Source organism: Zootoca vivipara, chromosome 4, assembly GCF_963506605.1.
Source record: "Zootoca vivipara chromosome 4, rZooViv1.1, whole genome shotgun sequence".
NCBI classification, from domain to species: Eukaryota; Metazoa; Chordata; class Lepidosauria; order Squamata; family Lacertidae; genus Zootoca; species Zootoca vivipara.
In genome coordinates, this window is record NC_083279.1 from 94,165,236 (window position 1) to 94,183,816 (window position 18,581).

The 18,581-nt window shown below is 51.1% G+C and overlaps 1 protein-coding gene across 3 annotated transcripts in view; it reads left to right on the plus strand.

The window, feature by feature from the left end:
• Nucleotides 1-990: 990 nt before the first annotated feature.
• GDPD4 (glycerophosphodiester phosphodiesterase domain containing 4) overlaps nt 991-18,581 on the plus strand; it is a 39,264-nt gene continuing 21,673 nt past the window's right edge. For 2 of the 3 annotated variants that reach the window (XM_060273919.1, XM_060273917.1), the window contains exons 1-4: nt 991-1,259; nt 6,842-7,036; nt 9,024-9,127; nt 18,027-18,120. In XM_060273919.1, the coding sequence (XP_060129902.1) occupies nt 6,869-7,036; nt 9,024-9,127; nt 18,027-18,120 (366 nt within the window). In that variant the 5' untranslated portion in view covers nt 991-1,259; nt 6,842-6,868. The remainder of the gene's footprint in view (nt 1,260-6,841; nt 7,037-9,023; nt 9,128-18,026; nt 18,121-18,581) is intronic. The other variant, XM_060273920.1, reaches the window with a different exon arrangement.

The following is an 18,581-nucleotide window of genomic DNA, read 5'->3' on the forward strand; positions in this document are numbered from 1 at the left end:
TTGCTCGCTCTCTGCAGCCGCTGAGGAGCTCACAGCGTCCCCTCCATAAGCGGGAGGAGCGCGAGCGCGCGCTGTGGGAGGGCGGCGGTGGCGCAGGGGTTTTGCGGGGCAGGATAGCCAGCGCCCCCTCCATTTACGCGCCCTAGGCGACTGCCTAGTCTGCCTAAATGGATGCACCGGCCCTGACTGGACCTAATGGTCAGGGGTCCCTCGACCTTTACCTTACTTAACAGTCAAGCCCTCTTCCCTGGGAACTCTGGGAATTGTGGTTCTGTGAGGGGGCCAATAGGGTTTCCCAGCACCTCTCGTGCAGGAGAGACCATTGCCCAATTAGCTAATGATTGGAAAGGAGCATTTGAAGGCTGACAACAGGGCTGTGTTTCTAGAGATTCTCATGCCACTCAGGGGTGAGGTATGCGGTTCTCTAATCTGAGAGCTTCACGGAGTTCCTGCTTTTCAAAGGGCCGTGGCCAAATTCATATCCCCGAACAGTCTCAGACAGTTACACAATAGCAAACAAACTTCCTTTTGTGAGGCCGGTCATTTCCCCCCACTCCTTTCTTCTTCGGCCTCCCTTCAGCTTCCCAAAAGAAGGCTCTTTTCTAATTGGATTTACATTTTGTTCAACTTCAAAGTGCTCTTGTCAGTCCTAGATAGTTCATCAGGATTTTCACCCCAATCTGAATAACACACCAGGACGAGGAGACATAAAAAGGAAAATTTATTGTATGTAATATGAACGAAACTGTTTTCTGCAGAAACCTTAAATAATAGAAATGATTTCTTCTCATTTGCCATACTCCAGATCTGCTTGACGATTTTGCTAAGCGCAGATGCTCAAAATAATAATATCTGTTGGCAGAATTTTTAAATCAAATGGTTCGTGTCTGATGCGGAAGCAGGAACACTGAGAACCAAATTCTCCCTTCTTCCTCCCTCCCTCCCTCCCTGCCTCCTGCACCGCCATATGGCAAACAACTTTCCCCATTTGGATTACATTTCAATCTTTTCCAGCCGCCTTTGGATTGAGCTTTTAAAGAAAAATAACAATGATCACAGATGGCAGGTGCCCCGCCCACTGTGGGAGGAGCTTAGTTGTTCGCAGCCCTTCTTTCTTACTTTGGGGATTCCAGCTGTAATTCTCTTTGGCTGCGGAGATATAACAAGCAGAGGTCACCACCATGGAAGGGAGGCAGTGAATTGGGAGGGCGCTCGAGGAGGAGGAGAACTGCAAATCGTTTTGGGAAAAGAAATCTGAGGTGAGTGACATCTCTCCCCAAAAGGGCTTGTCCTGGATGCTGCCTTGGTTGTTAATGTCCTTATTAAGATTCCCTGCAGAGTAACGGTTTTGAAAGTGTGAGGAGTTCTCTTCCATTTGCCCCCAAACCCACCCCACATCTCCATCCTCGTGGATGGGAACAGAGTGCTAATGAGGTGACCTTTTGCAAACAGACAGAGCAGGGACAAATCCTTTGGCAGAGGGGGAAATCTCACCCTTGGCTCGGACGGATGCGTTTTATTAACAAGTCTCGAAAGCCACGCTGCGTTCTGAGTGATTTCTTCCTATATAACGGGCCGTGAGCACGCATCTAAAACCGATGGATGAGTTGGGTGACCCTCTCTTTTGGCCGGTGCCAACAGCAGGAGGGGATCAGTGGCAGTGAGAGTTTGCAAAACATCTGGCAAGGAGGCTTCCCCGTCATCTTGCAAATGGAGCAGCGAGTAATCTGTGAAATGTTAACATCTGGGAGGAAGCCGTAGCCAGTTCCCAAAGTTGTCGCCGAAGCCAAAAGAGCCAAGAGGCAGAATCACACTTTCCCCAAACTAAATAACTCTGTATGTGGTTTGCGAAAAAAGAATTGGATAGCTCAGTCAGAAGAGTTATTCTAGCTTGCAGCAGCGGAATGACGAAGCAGGTTTAAAATTATATTTTGCTTTGTTGTTAGAGTATGAGACTCTTAATGTGAGGGTCATGGGTTCGAGCCCCACCTTGGGCAAAAAATTCCTGCATTGCAGGGGGTTGGATTAGATGGCCCTTGGGGTCCCTTCCAACTTTGCAATTATATGATTAGCAGTAATGTACAAAAACTCAACACCTTCTAGTACTTAAATGATATTAACAATGCCAAAACAATAAAGGCATACACAACTCAATATCTCAAAGCTAAACAGTCCAAATATTCCCCAGTAAGTCCAGGAGAACAACTCTCTTTTGAGCTTTGTGAAGAATCACATTATCAGTAAAGCACACATCTGTTGTTGTAGATTTCAGCACAAGCAATCTATCAGTTGTAATAGCTTTTAACCGTATTTGTATATATGTTTTTTAAAGAGGGTTATTTCTGTTGCAAATCTATTGTGAACAGTGTTAGGAAAGTTGTTGCACGTGCTAGACAACTACAGCTTTTTAACCTCCAGGAAAAGAGAGATGGGGAAAAGGCTTAAAGTTGGGTTTATTTTTAGACACCTGGGGTTCGATTTAAAGGTTGTCTTCTACAGGGATGGAGAAGGAATTTGATTTTGTTTGCATTTTAATGAGAAAACACCCGACCCACACTTCTCAAACCAATCAAAGTGAAACACAGCAACCCTTTCTTTGAAATTCAATGCAATTTTCCAACCAAAACGCATATATCAAAGGAAAGTACATTAGTGAAAAATAACATATATAATGCATCAGATATGAGGAAATTACTGGCAAAAAGTATTGTTCAAAGAGGAGTAGCAAAAATGTGTTATTAGGAGAAATTCGCACTAAAATGCTGGTGAATTTTCACTATTGGGCTATAGGGTTGCTTTTATTTTTATTATTTATTTTGTGGTTGTTTTATATATTGGTTTTATTCTGTGAACCACCCTGAGACCCACAGGTATAGGGTGGTATATAAATTCAATTCATAATAATAATAACGATGATGATAATGAATATAATTGCAAATTGCTGCTGAAGTGTGAATTTGCTCAAACTCCAGCTTTGCACAGGATTCAATGGTTGGTGCAAAGGCTCCTGGGATTGCACTTTCAAAGGCTCATGGGAGTACTGTTTTTGTGCCCTTTTTGTGCCCTTTCTTCTGGGCTATTTTAGGGCCAGTTTTGCCATTTTAAAACTCACTTCTGGGGCCGGTGCGACACACGCTTGTGCTATTAAAGAAAAAAAATACTTTAAAAGGAGAGTCACCCTTAAAAATTCAGACCTTTGACTGACTTGAGAAACAGACTCCACGAAGAATAGGATGGGAGCCACATAATATAAGAGTATCTAATGTGAGGACTGGGTTCCGCCACTCCCGTTTGCTTGGGGATCATATCACGCTCTTGCATATTCTGTTTCTGTAATTGCTCCTGCCCTGAAATATCCAGTAACTCTCCCCACCCACCCCTTTGCTTCTGTTTGATAAAGGATCCCTTACGGTAAAGGAACCAGGACGGAATCCGCTGGGTTCGTAAAACTTCCGTGCATTCCTACTACTTCTCTTGCCGTTGGAGATCTAATGTGAAACTGAGCCCCACCTTTGCCTGGTCTAAATGTTGGAGGAGGGAGAGTTCTTGGACTTCCAGCTCCCATCCTGCCCCAGTTTCGGTAGCAAGTGGTCAAGGAAGATGGTAACTGTAGTTCAACACCATCTCGGGCATTAAGAGGGTGGAGGGGGCCATCTTGGAAGTCAGGAGGGGGTGGTAGCTTGCAAGAGAGCATTCTCTGTAGGAGAGTAAGGTAAAGGTAAAGGGACCCCTGACCATTAGGTCCAGTCGTGACCGACTCTGGGGTTGCGCGCTCATCTCGCATTATTGGCCGAGGGAGCCGGCGTATTGCTTCCAGGTCATGTGGCCAGCATGACAAAGCCACTTCTGGCAAACCAGAGCAGCACACGGAAACGCCATTTACCTTCCCGCTGTAGCGGTTCCTATTTATCTACTTGCATTTTGACGTGCTTTCGAACTGCTAGGTTGGCAGGAGCTGGGACCAAGCAACGGGAGCTCACCCCGTCACAGGGATTCGAACCGCTGACCTTCTGATCAGCAAGCCCTAGGCTCAGTGGTTTAACCCTCAGCGCCACCTGGGTCCCTACCTGTAGGAGAGTAGGAGAGCTGAAAATAATGCCAATATATTTCGCCTCTGCCAACCAATGCACCCCTTTGTTTTCAGATGGCACAAGTCCCAAAAGCCCAGGACACAAATTTTCACCGTCCTCTAGCAGATATGGGGCTCATTTATCATCATTAATGTATTTAGCGTTAACTCTGGAAGTGGATACTCGATTCTGACCAAACTAAGCCTACTTTTGTGATTGCAAAGGTAAAGGACCCCTGAAAGTTAAGTCCAGTTGCAGACAACTCTGGGGTTGTGGCACTCATCTTGCTTTACTGGCCGAGGGAGCTGGCGTTTGTCCGCAGACAGTTTTTCTGGGTCATGTGGCCAGCAGGACTAAGCCACTTCTGATGAAACCAGAGCAGCACACGGATACGCCGTTTACCTTCCCACTCTATCTACTTGCAGTTTTTGGCGTGATTTCGAACTGCTAGGTTGGCAGGAGCTGGGACCGAGCAATGGGAGCTCACCCCATCACGGGGATTCGAACCGCCGACCTTCTGATCGGCAAGCCCAAGAGGTTCAGTGGTTTAGACCACAGCACCTCCTGCATCCCTTTTGTGATTGTACGTTGTATTAAAGTGTTCCTAATGTTGCTGATATCGTAACATACCTTAGGAACTTATGGTGAAGGCCAGATGAAAAATATCTGGAGGATGATATCTGAAGGACCACAAGATCATCGGTCCTGTGTTAAATGTAATAATAACTGGGGACAGGTTGAAGACCTTTAGAGGACAGAGATGAAATGAGGAGCTCCCTTTTTGAGATATGCTTTGGCCTTGTGAAAATGCCCCCAACACCCCCCTACCAATCTTCTGAGGGGCATGCGAACATAAGTGGGGAAAGTGTTGTGTTTGCCGAAAGTCCCATCTGAGCTATGCATTTAAAGTAGCATCGTGCCGCTTTAAACAGCCATGGCTTCCCCAAAGAATCATGGGAAGTGTAGCTCATTAAGGGTCCAAGAGAAAGAAGCCGAGAAGGCCATTTCGCCAGCTGATTAGAACAAAAACCAACTTGGTTCCTCTTGGCCAACCTTTCCAAAAACTGCTGCCCTACAGATGTTCTGGACTCCACAATCTGGCCACTTTCTGAACTATTGTCCCAATCTAAGCATTTTTCATGGTGACCTGGAATTTTTGAAAGTTGCAATAGTGCTTGTTCCAACACATTAGAAGGTTCTGTGGCAGTTAAGTGATTCACTGGGAGGCCTGTGGATGCTGCAATGTTGATTTCTTGGCAGGAAGATAAACTGAGACTTTGGATTAAGTAGCATCCAAGGTACATTGGGGAAGGACAGAGAATGGAGCCGGCTTCTTCAAGGGTACATAAATCATATAAGTCAATTTTTATTTCGGATTACATAGTACCTGAGTGGGGACCATTCTGTGCTACTGTCTGTAGCAGAAGGGCAGACCGTACTAGGCTCTCCTGAAATGGTTCCTGTATTTAAAAATGTATATTATGCTCATAGCAAAGCCTCTGGTTGATGTTTACAGACAGCTTAAAATCACAATACAGTGGTACCTCTACTTACGAATTTAATGCGTTCCAAATGCACATTTGTAAGTAGAAAAAAATTGTAAGTCGAATCCCATAGGAATGCATTGGGAGAAAAAATTCGTAAGTAGAAAAAATCCTATCTAAAAATTCGTAAGTAGAAAAAATCCTATCTAAACCGCATCCAAGATGGCGGACGGAGCTCCATTCGTAAGTAGAAACATTCGTAAGTAGAGTTATTCGTAAGTCGAGGTACCACTGTACAAACAAGTAAATCAGACCCTCCAAGTGTCCCTATTTTCCAGGTACATCCCTGATTTAGAGAAGCTGTCCTGGTTTCTGATTTGAACCTGGAATGAGGCTACTAGATGGGTGACAGGGACTGATTTCTGGGACCATCTGTTCTAAAGGATCTTCACTGGCTCCCAGTACATTTATGAGCACAATTCAAAGTGTTGGTGCTGACCTTTAAAGCCCTAAACCAGGCACCCCAAAACTTTGGCCCTCCAGATGTTTTGGACTACAATTCCCATCATGCCTGACCACTGGTCCTGTTAGCTAGGGATCATGGGAGTTGTAGGCCAAAACATCTGGAGGGCCGCAGTTTGGGGATGCCTGCCCTAAACGGCCTCAGCCCAGTAGACCTGAAGGAGTGTCTCCACCCTGGACACTGGACACTGAGGTCCATCTTCGAGGGTCTTCTAGTGGTTCCTTCACTGCAAGAGGTGAAGCTACAGGGAATCAGGCAGAGGGCCTTCTCAGTGGTGGCACCCACCCTGTGGAACGCCTTCCCATCAGATGTCAAGGAGATAAAGAACTACACAACTTTTAGGAGACATCTGAAGGCAGCCCTGTATTGGGATGTTTTAAATATTTAATGTTCTAATATGTTTATATATGTGTTGGAAGCCGCCCAGAGTGGCTGAGGCAACCCGGCCAGGTGGGCAGCATATAAATAATATTTTTTTTTGGCGATTTTTAAATTATTACTCAATGGTGTTATCCGACTCCATAAAGAATCAGTTTTAGGACATGCTCAGGACTTGAAGTCAAAAGAGGGTTGCATGTGTGAAGAGAAAGTTTGTGCACAAGCTGCATACTTCACAACAGACTAGAGATGTGATTTTTTTTAAATAAAAAAAATGAAAGCTGAGACCCTTAGGAGAAAGGGTCCTATATTCCCCTTTGGCATCCCGCTGTAGCATACGCAAAGACCTGAGCAAAAACAGTTGACTCTCAGAGTTCTTATTTCAGGTGGAGGATAACGCAGAAGTCCCAGAAATGGACACTCGCCCCATCACCGTCGGACAGCTAAGGAAACCATGGATGAGTTTACTGCGTCATTATGAACACCGATGCTTTACCCGCTGCCTGGCTGGCTTGTACAGCTGTCAGTGGCAACGGGATCGCCAGAACAGGATTGAGCGGGGCCAGTGCTGCTGCTGCAGGGTGAATGCAGATTCCCGTTAGATTCCTTAAGAAATAAGTCCCAGCGCATGGCTGGAAAACCTTGCCCCTCTCTCCCAGTGGTGTAGCGTGGGTGGCCGACACCCAGGGCTGCTCAGAGTGGTGGGGGGGGTGGGAGCGAGGTAAATGGATGGAGAACGCATGCACATTCAATTGTCTAACGGCGTCCGCATCACCAAGGAGACCGCAGCCACAGAAATAATAATAAAAAAACAAGAGTCGTTCCATTGTCTGGAGAGGTCGCACGGAGAAGCCGTTTTCAATGGAGCCCAGCAACAGAACCTTGCAGCCTGCGCCCCTAACAATTTTGCACCTGGGGCAATAACCCCTGTGGTGCTCCCAGGCTACGCCACTGTCCCCTCCCTCTGCCCAACGGGCCTATTCCTTTGGGGGGAACTGGCTGAGGCATGGGCGGGTGGTGGTCAGACCCCAAAGTGAGTGGGCCAAAACATGTACACCATACACACTCCTTCTCTTCCTGTCTCCTTCCCCTGCCTCTCTCCGTCTTCTCATTCTTTGAGCAGGGGTGGAGGAAGGGGTGTGTGGTGGGGGCGGGTCACCCCAGGTGTCACCACTGAGAGGGGTGACAAAATGCCGAGTGGCACTCATCGTGGGGCCTGCAGCACCCCCAATCCACGCATCTCTCCTGAGAGTGACGCAGTGGCTTGGGCGCCCGCAGCCTCTGTTGTTGTTGTTTAGTCGTTTAGTCGTGTCCGACTCTTCGTGACCCCATGGACCAGAGCACGCCAGGCACTCCTGTCTTGCACTGCCTCCCGCAGTTTGGTCAAACTCATGTTCATAGCTTCGAGAACACTGTCCAACCATCTCGTCCTCTGTCGTCCCCTTCTCCTAGTGCCCTCTATCTTTCCCAACATCAAGGTCTTTTCCAGGGAGTCTTCTCTTCTCATGAGGTGGCCAAAGTATTGGAGCCTCAGCTTCAGGATCTGTCCTTCCAGTGAGCACTCGGGGCTGATTTCCTTCAGAAAGGATAGGTTTGATCTTCTTGCAGTCCATGGGACTCTCAAGAGTCTCCTCCAGCACCAGAATTCAAAAGCATCAATTCTTTGGCGATCAGCCTTCTTTATGGTCCAGCTCTCTCTATGGTCCATACATCACTACTGGGAAAACCATAGCTTTAACTATACGGACCTTTGTCGGCAAGGTGATGTCTCTGCTTTTTAAGATGCTGTCTAGGTTTGTCATTGCTTTTCTCCCAAGAAGCAGCCGTCTTTTAATTTCGTGACTGCTGTCACCATCTGCAGTGATCAAGGAGCCCAAGAGCTACCGCAGCCTCTGAGCTACCCCAAACGGTCCGCCCACCGCCTCCCCCCCCAGCTGTAGGGTGGATGAGTGGGAGGAGGCAGGCAGACACCTCGGAGGCTCTGCGAAGCATCCTGCCCCGGCTTGCCCTGCCCCGTGGCTGGCTGGCGCCACCCCTGGGCACAGGGCACGCGCACCTCCCTAGGCGCCCGCTCGGCTTGCTCCACCGCTGTCTTTGAGCAACCCTTTCCCCTGTCCTTCCCACCCTCTTCCCCACTTTCTCCCACGTCCACCAATGTATCTTTAGACGCCAGGCAAAAACTCTCCTCTTTGGCCTTTAACAATCAGTGCCCTCTTAGAAGTGGGCGGGATGTTTTAAATGCATTTCTTTTGCTTTTAATGTATCTTGGGGAGGGGGGGGGGCGCGCGTTCCCAGTCTGTCTGGTTGTCTTTGGGTCGCCCTGGGCAAGGTGAAGCGGCTAGCAAATGAATAAATAAATAAATGTGTGAGAACATTTTAAAGAAATAACCTCTGTAGATAAGAAGGAGAAGGCTTTCTTATTCAACTAAACCAGGGCGCTGCCAGCCATTTTGCACATTTGCATAGGAGAGGAACTTTCAGTTGAAAAAAAAAGGAGCTTTCATTTTTTATTTTTTAAAAAAAAGTTTAATGAAATCTCATTCGGGTTTTCTTTCCCTTTGTTTCCAGAGGGAGTGCATCTTTTTCCTCCTGGTGTGCCTGACATTCTGCCTTTGGTTCGTCTTTCTGTACCTGTGGGGAGAAACCAAGAATGACTACCATAATTTTGACTGGTAGGTGCCCTGGTTATCTGACCTCTGAAAGCAACATCCTTAAAGAAAAGGGTTGCTTCTAGGAGTGGGGGAAGTGGTAATACAGACCACGACCGATTTACACATGTCCAATTGGCGCACAACCGCACACAAGCGCATTGTGGTGTCCCAGAAGTGGCCAAAAAAAGGATGCATAACGGGGTGGATTATTTTTAACTGGGTAATAATAATAATGATAATGATAATAATAATAATTTATTATTTGTACCCCACCCCTCCGGCTGGGTCTCCCCAGCCACTCTGGGCAGCTTCCAGCAAAGATTAAAATACAATAAAATGTCACAAATTTAAAAATTCCTGAAGGGCAGGGAAGCAAACTTGAAATATACTCGGAGTCGAGAGTGAATTTCATGCTCTTTATTCAGCTCATAGTCATCAAGGAGAAGAAGAGAAGACGAATGGCTCTTTTCCCAAAACCATCTGCTTATATACATTATTTACACAATGGGCCTTGCGTGATTGGCTACTTCAGGGCTACACCTGTGGGCCAATTATATTGTGGATTGACTTCTGCCTGCAGCCTGATTGGCTGCTCCTACAGGCCAATCAGGTAGCAGATTCACTTCTGCCAGCCGCCTGATTGGCTGCTCCAGCAGGCCAATCAGGTTGCGGATTCACTTCCACCTGGAGTTGGATTGGGTAGCTCCCGCTGATTCTGAATCCTATTGTTCTAGGATTCAGCTCAGTACATAACACCCCTCCCCTCTAAGTTCCAGTCCTGCCCGGGAAGTTGCATTCGTAGTCCCCAAGGTCTGCTGGCCGCCTCCGTGTGCGTTGTGGCCTGGGGTGTTCCTTGGTCAGGGGTTCTGGTTCTGGCTCGTGTTCCGAGGCTGCTGGCTGTGCCGGGGCTGTCTGGTCTGGCGCCACTGAACCACTAGGTTGTGGCTCTGGTTCCGGTGTCCTTCCAGCCTCGGGGCGCCCCTCTGTGCCTACTGCTTCTGCTTCCCCTGCCCACCCCTCTCGCTCTACAGGCCTCACTGCCCTGCTGTCCCCTTGGGACCCCTCTGTCCCGCTCTCCTCCCGGGTTCCTCCTGGGAATCGTCGCCGTAGCTGGTCGCAGTGGCGGCGCCAACATTGCCCCCCTTCCGTTAGTACCTCGTACGACACGGGACCGGTCACCTTGGTGACTGTGGCGGGTACCCATGCTGGGCCTGCCCCAAAATTCTTTGCATACACTGGGTCCTGGGCCACAAATGTCCGGGAGTTCCTGCCTTTCCCCACCACTACCTCATCCTGAGCTCTGTCGGGGTGAAGTCGGTCCAGTCTAGTTGCAAGGCGCCGGCCCATTAGTAGTTCAGCTGGGCTCCGGCCCGTCGTTGTGCTTGGGGTGCTGTGCTGTGCTAGAAGAAATGCGGCAAGGCGGTATTCCCAGTCCCCTTGTGTCATGCGGCGGAGGCTGTCCTTGGTGGTCCGCACCATGCGCTCCGCTTGGCCATTGGTGGCAGGGTGGAATGGTGCTGAGCGGATGTGGCGGATGGCGTTCTGCGCTGTGAAGGTCTGGAACTCCTCTGACGTGAATGCGGTTCCATTGTCCGAGACGAGGGTGTCAGGGAGCCCGTGGGTTGCAAACAGCTTACGTAGTACCCGGATGGCTGCCGCCGTAGAAGTGGACGGTACCAGTGCGACCTCCAGCCATTTGGTGTAGGAATCCACCACTATGAAGAATGTTTTTCCCTGGAAGGGGCCAGCGAAGTCCACGTGCAAGCGTGACCATGGTTGTCGGGCGGACTCCCAGGGCTGGACTGGGGCCCTTGGGGGATCCGGGCGGGATTCTTGGCAGGTCTGGCAGTGTTGGACCCAGGCCTCTATCTCTCTGTCAATCCCCGGCCACCACACATAACTCCTGGCAAGGGCCTTCATCCTCACTACCCCTGGGTGTGTCTCGTGTAGGGCTGTGAGGACCCTTTTGCGGAGGGGCTGGGGAACAACAACCCTGCTTCCCCATAACAGGCACCCCTTGTGGGCCGACAGTTCATGTTTGCGGTTTGTGTAGCCAGCGAATTCTGGCCCGGGGCTGCTGCTGGGCCATCCTCGCCACACCCAGTCCAGGACCCGGGAGATGACCCTATCTTTTGTGGAATGGTGCGCAACTTCTTGTGCCTGAATGGGTCGGTCGGGAAGCAGCTCCAGGGTCATAACCTCTTGCGCAGGCGCTGGGTCGGGGCCTGTTTCTGGTAGTGGTAGCCTGCTGAGGGCGTCTGCGTGGCCCATCGCCTTCCCAGGGCGGTGGATTAGTGCATACTGGTAGCCGGCAAGGAAAATTGACCACCTGAGGACACGTGGAGACAACACTTGGGGGGTCTGCTTCTCGGGGGCAAACAGGCCAAGCAACGGCTTGTGGTCAGTCACTATGGTAAAGGGCCGCCCGTACAAGAAATCATGGAATTTTTTTACGCCCTTCACGATTGCCAGACCCTCCTTGTCAATCTGTGAGTAGTTTCGTTCGGCTGCAGCAAACGTCTGGGAGAAGTATGCCACCGGCACCTCTCTTCCATCCGGGAGTTGGTGTCCCAGGACAGCGCCGATGCCATAGGGAGAGGCGTCGCATGCCAGCACTACTGGCAGCCTCTCGTCGAAGTGTGCCAAGACCGAGTTCGAGACGAGCAAGTCCTTGACTGCCTGGAATGCGGCCCTTTGTCGCTGGCCCCACACCCAAGGGGCCCTTTTATCTAGGAGTCTGTGTAGGGGCTCCGCTACCGCTGCCTTATGGGGAAGGAAGGCATGGTAAAAGTTCAATAGTCCCAAGAATGACTGAAGTTCGGGCTTGCTCTTGGGCGCTGGGGCCTCACAAATGGCCCGTACCTTGTCACCGGTTGGATGGACCCCTTCTGCGTCCACCTTAAATCCCAGAAAGTCCACCTGCGGCACTCCCAGTAAACACTTTTCCCGCTTCACCTTGAGGCCCGCCGTCTGGAAACGGTGCAGGACGGAGCGGAGGCGGTCCTCAAATACCTCTGGTGTGGGCCCGGCGATCAGTACATCATCGAAGAAGGGGGTGACGCCAGGAATCCCTTTAAGGAGAGAGTCCATTAGATTCTGGAATATGCCTGGTGCCACGCTAACGCCAAATTGCAGCCGCTTTACTCTGAATGCCCCTCTGTGCGTCACAATCGTCTGAGCCTCTGCTGTGGCTTCGTCCACAGGCAACTGTTGATACGCTTGGGCCAAGTCCAGTTTGCCAAAGATTTTTGACCCAGCCAGGGTGGCGAGGACATGGCTGACCACTGGCACTGGGTATGCATGGGCCGTGAGAGCCTTGTTTATGGTGCATTTGTAGTCTGCACAGATGCGGACCGAACCGTTAGGCTTGACGGGTGTGACAATTGGAGTTTCCCAGGGGGAGTTGGGCACCGGCTCCAGCACTCCTTGCTCCACGAGCCGGTCCAATTCCTCGTCTATGCGGGGTTTCAGGGCGAACGGGACCCGGCGGGCCTTGTGCCTGATGGGTCGTACAGCGGGGTCTAGCTGTAGGGCAATGGGGGGTCCTGTATATCGTCCCAATGCCCCATCGAAAACCCCTGGAAACTCTTTGCATATGGCGTCCACGTCCACTTGTAAGCTAGTGCGGTTCACCCCGGTAACGGCTAGCCCCAGAGGTCCAAACCATGCCAGTCCCAGTAAGCTAACGTAGGGGCCCTTAACTACCAGCAAGTCCAATTGTTGCTTTCGCCCTCGATATTGCACCCTGAAGGTCCCCACCCCCATTGTAGGGACCTTACGTTTCTGGAAGTCCCGGAGGGTGAATGGGGCCGGCCTTAGTTTGGGACCCCCATTAGGGCACAGTTCCCTTAATGTTCGGGCCGAGATTATGGATAGAGTTGAACCTGTGTCCAGCTCCATGCGGCATGGGGCTCCCTCTATCTGTACCTCTATATAAATTTTCTCTGTGCTGGGATGGGGCAACTGGAATACCTGGTAGTCCGTGATCTCCGTCGAGTTGCCTTGGTGCATGGTGCCGTGTGACCTGGGGCTCCTGGGTCGGTCATCTGATGCTTGTCGACGGGTGAGTTGAGCCCGACACACCCGGGCGATGTGTCCCAATTTTCTGCACTGCCTGCACTCTGCGTTGCGGAAACGACAGGTCCTCCTCTCGTGGTTCTCCCCGCAGCTTGCACAGTTCCCTCCTTCTCGTCGAGGCTGCTGTGGTGTGTGTGCTGCTTGAGTGCGCCGCTGTACTCGGTGTACTTCCTCCCTGTCAGATTCGGATTCGTCGGTGAGGTCTTCGTGGTAGACCCTCGGTTGGGATGGCGGGGCCGGTCGTGCCTCTTGCGTTGACCTCTCGGCGGCTTCGGTTGCCAGGGCTTCCTCCAGAGCAATCTGGAACGTGAGGTCTTTTTTGGCGTAGAGGCGTCGTTGCAACATCTCGTCCCTCAGGCCACCGACGAGGCGGTCACGAAGCATGTTCTCCAACTCTGAGAAGTTGCATAACCGGGCGGCTTGGCGGAGGGAGGTCACAAACCCAGTTATGGTTTCCCCCGGGGCTTGCCGCTTTGCGTAGAAGGCATTTCGGCAAGCTACCACCGAGGGCTGTGGTGAGAAGTGCTCCTTCAGCCGTTCCATTATTGTTTTGTAAGAGACGGTAGCGACATCTCTAGGTGCAAGGAGAGCCCGGGCGATTTCAAACGTCTCCTCTCCACAGACGCTGAAGAATGTCGCCCTCTTCATGGCATCGTTGGTGACTTCTTTCGCTTGCAGGAGGAAGTTGAAACGGGCGGCGTACCCTTCCCAGTCTCCTGATGCTGGTTTGAATGGCGAGAAGCTGCTGTCGGTTGCCATTCTGGGTTCCTTGGGTCCTGGAGCTGAAGCCTGGATGCACGGTGCGATGCAGCGGTGCAGCAGGTGGCGGTGCTGCGGTGCAGTGCGTGGTGGCGGTCAGCTCAGCAGGATCCCACCTTCGTCGCCAGTGAAATATACTCGGAGTCGAGAGTGAATTTCATGCTCTTTATTCAGCTCATAGTCATCAAGGAGAAGAAGAGAAGACGAATGGCTCTTTTCCCAAAACCATCTGCTTATATACATTATTTACACAATGGGCCTTGCGTGATTGGCTACTTCAGGGCTACACCTGTGGGCCAATTATATTGTGGATTGACTTCTGCCTGCAGCCTGATTGGCTGCTCCTACAGGCCAATCAGGTAGCAGATTCACTTCTGCCACCCGCCTGATTGGCTGCTCCAGCAGGCCAATCAGGTTGCGGATTCACTTCCACCTGGAGTTGGATTGGGTAGCTCCCGCTGATTCTGAATCCTATTGTTCTAGGATTCAGCTCAGTACATAACAAAACTGCTGGCTTATCTTGCATCACTTTATTTCCAGAAGTGTTTGGCTTATTTCCTCTTGGTTGCTTTAATAAACTGTTCCCAAAAATGTCTTTTTTAAATAAAAAAAACTTCCCTAAACAGGGCTGCTTTCAGCTGTTTTCTAAATGTCAGGTAGTTGTTTATCTCCCTGACCTCCGATGGGAGGGCGTTCCACAGGACGGGCGCCACTACCGAGAAGGCCCTCTGCCTGGTTCCCTGTAACTTTGCTTCTCGCAGTGAGGGAACTGCCAGAAGGCCCTCGGAGCTGGACCTCAGTGTCCGGGCAGAACGATGGGGGTGGAGACGCTCCTTCAGGTATACTGGGCCGAGGCCATTTAGGGCTTTAAAGGTCTGCACCAACACTTTGAATTGCGCTCAGAAACGTACTGGGAGCCAATGTAGGTCTTTCAAGACCGGTGTTATGTGGTCTTGGCGGCCGCTCCCAGTCACCAGTCTAGCTGCCGCATTCTGGATTAGTTGTAGTTTCCGGGTCACCTTCAAAGGTAGCCCCACATAGAGCGCATTGCAGTAGTCCAAGCGGGAGATAACCAGAGCATGCACCACTCTGGCGAGACAGTCCGCGGGCAGGTAGGGTCTCAGCCTGCGTACCAGATGGAGCTGATAGACAGCTGCCCTGGACACAGAATTGACCTGTGCCTCCATGGACAGCTGTGAGTCCAGAATGACTCCCAGGCTGCGCACCTGGTCCTTCAGGGGCACAGTTACCCCATTCAGGACCAGGGAGTCCTCCACACCAGCCTGCCCCCTGTCCCCCATGAACAGTACTTCTGTCTTGTCAGGATTCAACCTCAATCTGTTAGCCACCAGCCATCCTCCACCCGCCCATAAAAGCTGTACTGCAGCTTTTGTTTCTTGTATTGTATTCTATTGTGTTACAATTTCAAATTACATGGTCCACATTGCCATTGTTTTTCAAAGATAGGATGTGGACCATGGGAATGAAGCCTGTGGAACGGTGGTGTTCTGCAGACCGCAGTCAGGGAGCCCCTGGTCTAGGATAATGCCAGGGACTGGACTGAGGAGGAATGGTGGAGACCTCCTTGTCGGATTACGCTGGGGCGTCCACGCAGTCCCTGAGATGAGCCAAACCTCTCCGGGCGTCTTCCTGAAGTTGTGCAGCTCTGGGACATCCATAAATCATTGGTCCAGGCACGCTCCAGCGACACATAGCAGATGCCTATGTGCACAAACAGGACACGGGTGACGCTGTGGGTTAAACCACAGAGCCTAGGGCTTGCCGATTAGAAGGTTGGCGGTTCGAATCCCCGTGACGGGGTGAGCTCCCGTTTCTCCGAAAGCATGTCAAAGTGCAAGTAGATAAATAGGTACCGCTACAGCGGGAAGGTAAATGGCGTTTCCGTGCGCTGCTCTGGTTCGCCAGAAGTGGCTTAGTCATGCTGGCCACATGACCTGGAAGCTGTACGCCGGCTCCCTCGGCCAATAACGCGAGATGAGCGCCACGACCCCAGAGTCGGTCACGACTGGACCTAATGGTCAGGGGTCCCTTTACCTTTACCTATGTGCACAAACACTCAGCAGAGTTTAGCAGAAACAAAGTGGAGATTGGTGTGCTCTTTCTAAGCTTTTATTAAGCAGTATATACAGGACAAAGTGATCACGGCGTCCTCTCACTTCAGCTCCGAGAGAGAACAGAAAGTAAAAAGTACAAAAACACAACAGAGCGGAAGAGATAAGGCTAGCTTCCGTTCTCAGGCTTGCCAAGCCCAGAAAGTAAACACAGACAGGTGATGTAACAATCACACATCAGCAACGGAGGAGTGAAATGCTTACACTCCTCCTGAACCTTCCCAAGAAGAGGAGGGCAGTATAGATTTACAACAGTGGTTTGCAGAACGCTGCAGAGGGGAGAAGCTGAGAAATATTGGGAGAGAGGCAGAAGGAACAAGAAGCACCAGTGGAGAAACAGCTGACAGACTCAGTGTCTTTGGAAAGCATTCCTGATGCCCCCTCCTCTCCCAGGACCCGACGGGCATTGAGAGTAGGAGAACAGGAAAGCTCAGATCATCTGACGCTGGGATGACATAGAATAAGAGAGACGGAGGGGGTGGGACTTTACTCGGAGCAACGCCATTATCTAAGAGAGATGGCATTTCTATCTCTCTCTCTGTGAAAATTGGATAAAAGACTTGGTAAGAACTCTTCCTGTTTAACTACTTCTTGTCTGTCACCATGGGAGGGGTGAAGCCTGACAGATAATGGTTTTTATACTGTGTCTTGGGAAACCCAGGGAATCCTCACTGAGAAACGCAGTAGTGGCAGGCAACCCTTTCTGAAATCCAGCTTCTTCTTGCCTATCTTCCTTCTGCAACCCACAGGCCCCATCACCCCCATAAGGAATGGCCAGGCAGGTGCCGGAGCTGAAATGCCTGCGAGGCACAACCGGCCCTACTGTTAGGCAAAGTGAGAAGACAGCCTCGGGTGGCAGGTTCAGGAGGGCAGGGCCATAGCGATTCCTAAGCCCAGCCCCTTGACCATTCCCTTCTGTTGGAGTACAGAGATGTGTCGACCACATCTCCTGGAAGGTTGAGGAAGGTTAAATTATGGGATTTACTCACACGAGAAGTTGTGATCGCCACCAACTTGGACGGCTTCAAAAGAGGATTAGACACATTCATGGCTATCAGTTGGGTATTATGCAGGGGCGTACCCAGTATCAAAACTAGGGGGGGCAAGGGGCGGGGCCAAGGCACGGGAGGGAAGGGAGGAAGCATGCACAGCGGGGCAGGGGAGGAGCCAGAGCGCGATGGCTGCCAGGTGAGGGGGCTGGCGGCGGCAGCAGCAGCAGAAGCTGCTGAGTTCAATGGGACTTGCTCCCAGGGAACAGCACACAACAGGGCAAGCTTCTTAGCACCCGCTCCGCCAAGCGGCACTAATGTGGTGGTCTTTTAAGGTGCCCCGCATGCCCAGAAGCACTCTCCTTTTTTCTTTTCCTCTCCTCTGAACGCAGTTCAGCAGCAGGATCGGCGGCAGCGGGATCCTGCATTCAGAGGATCCCGCCCGCCGCGCCCTCCAGCTTCCCGCCGCGCCCTCTGGTTCCCTGCCGTGCTTGGCCTTACCGGAGGGCGCGACGGGGAGCTGGAGGGAGGGTGCAGTGCGGTGGGCGGGAACGCCGAACTTGCACTCCGCCGGGCTATGCTCCGCCTCTGCCCACCAGCCCCGCCGGCAGCACCGCTCTCATGCGCCGGCCCTGCTTCTAGGGGGGGCAGCTGCCCTCTCCTGCCCCGAGCTGGGTACGCCCATGGTATTATGTTATGCATTACTCCCCACTCCTCTCCCTTCACTGGGAAGGATTGTAGCTCTCTGTCTGAATTGCAGGAGAACTGCTGCCAGCCAGTGTAGGCAATATTGAGCTAGATGGACCATTGCTCTGATTCAATATAAGGCAGCTGTTTATGTTCTCCTCCTGCTCAAATGTTTGGGCTCTCCACGGGGACATGGCTGTCATGACGAGCCCCTGCCTTTCAAGAATTAGAACCCCGGCTCTTCTTACACGTAACGAGTTTGCGTTGCATTTCTAGGTACAATTATGGGAATTTGGGCTTTTGGTTTCACTGGTCTGCCGTCTTCCTGATCCTCGCTGCCGTCGTGTTCACCTATCTCTTGTTATTACTAGTAAGCGCAATTCTCTTTTGATTAAAGGCTTCCCAAGGGGGTGGTTCAGATTGGCAGCCAAGTCTCAACCAAGGTTGTAAAAGCTCTGGGAGAGGACCATATCTGTGGAGACTGGAGTCATGGGCCGTGTAGGTGGAATAATGCATACCTCGCTTGTAGAAAGTATTGGGTTCAACACCCAAAGTCCCTTGACTTGTTTTAGCAGCTTTGCCCCCTGGGCCTTTCAACCCATAGATATAAGGAGCTATTTGATAGCAGTATCGGAACAGGAATAGACTCTTCGAGAGACCCTGGAGAGCTGCTGCTATTCCGAACAGACCTGGGGTCTCCAACATGGTGCCCACGAGCCCCAGGACACCCTCTGCAGTGCCCACCAAGGCCTCCCAGTCCTCCCAGTTTTTGAAGCTGTGGTGGGGAGTTTGCCTGTTTGGGGTGTATGTGTTTCTGAGCATTACCCGACT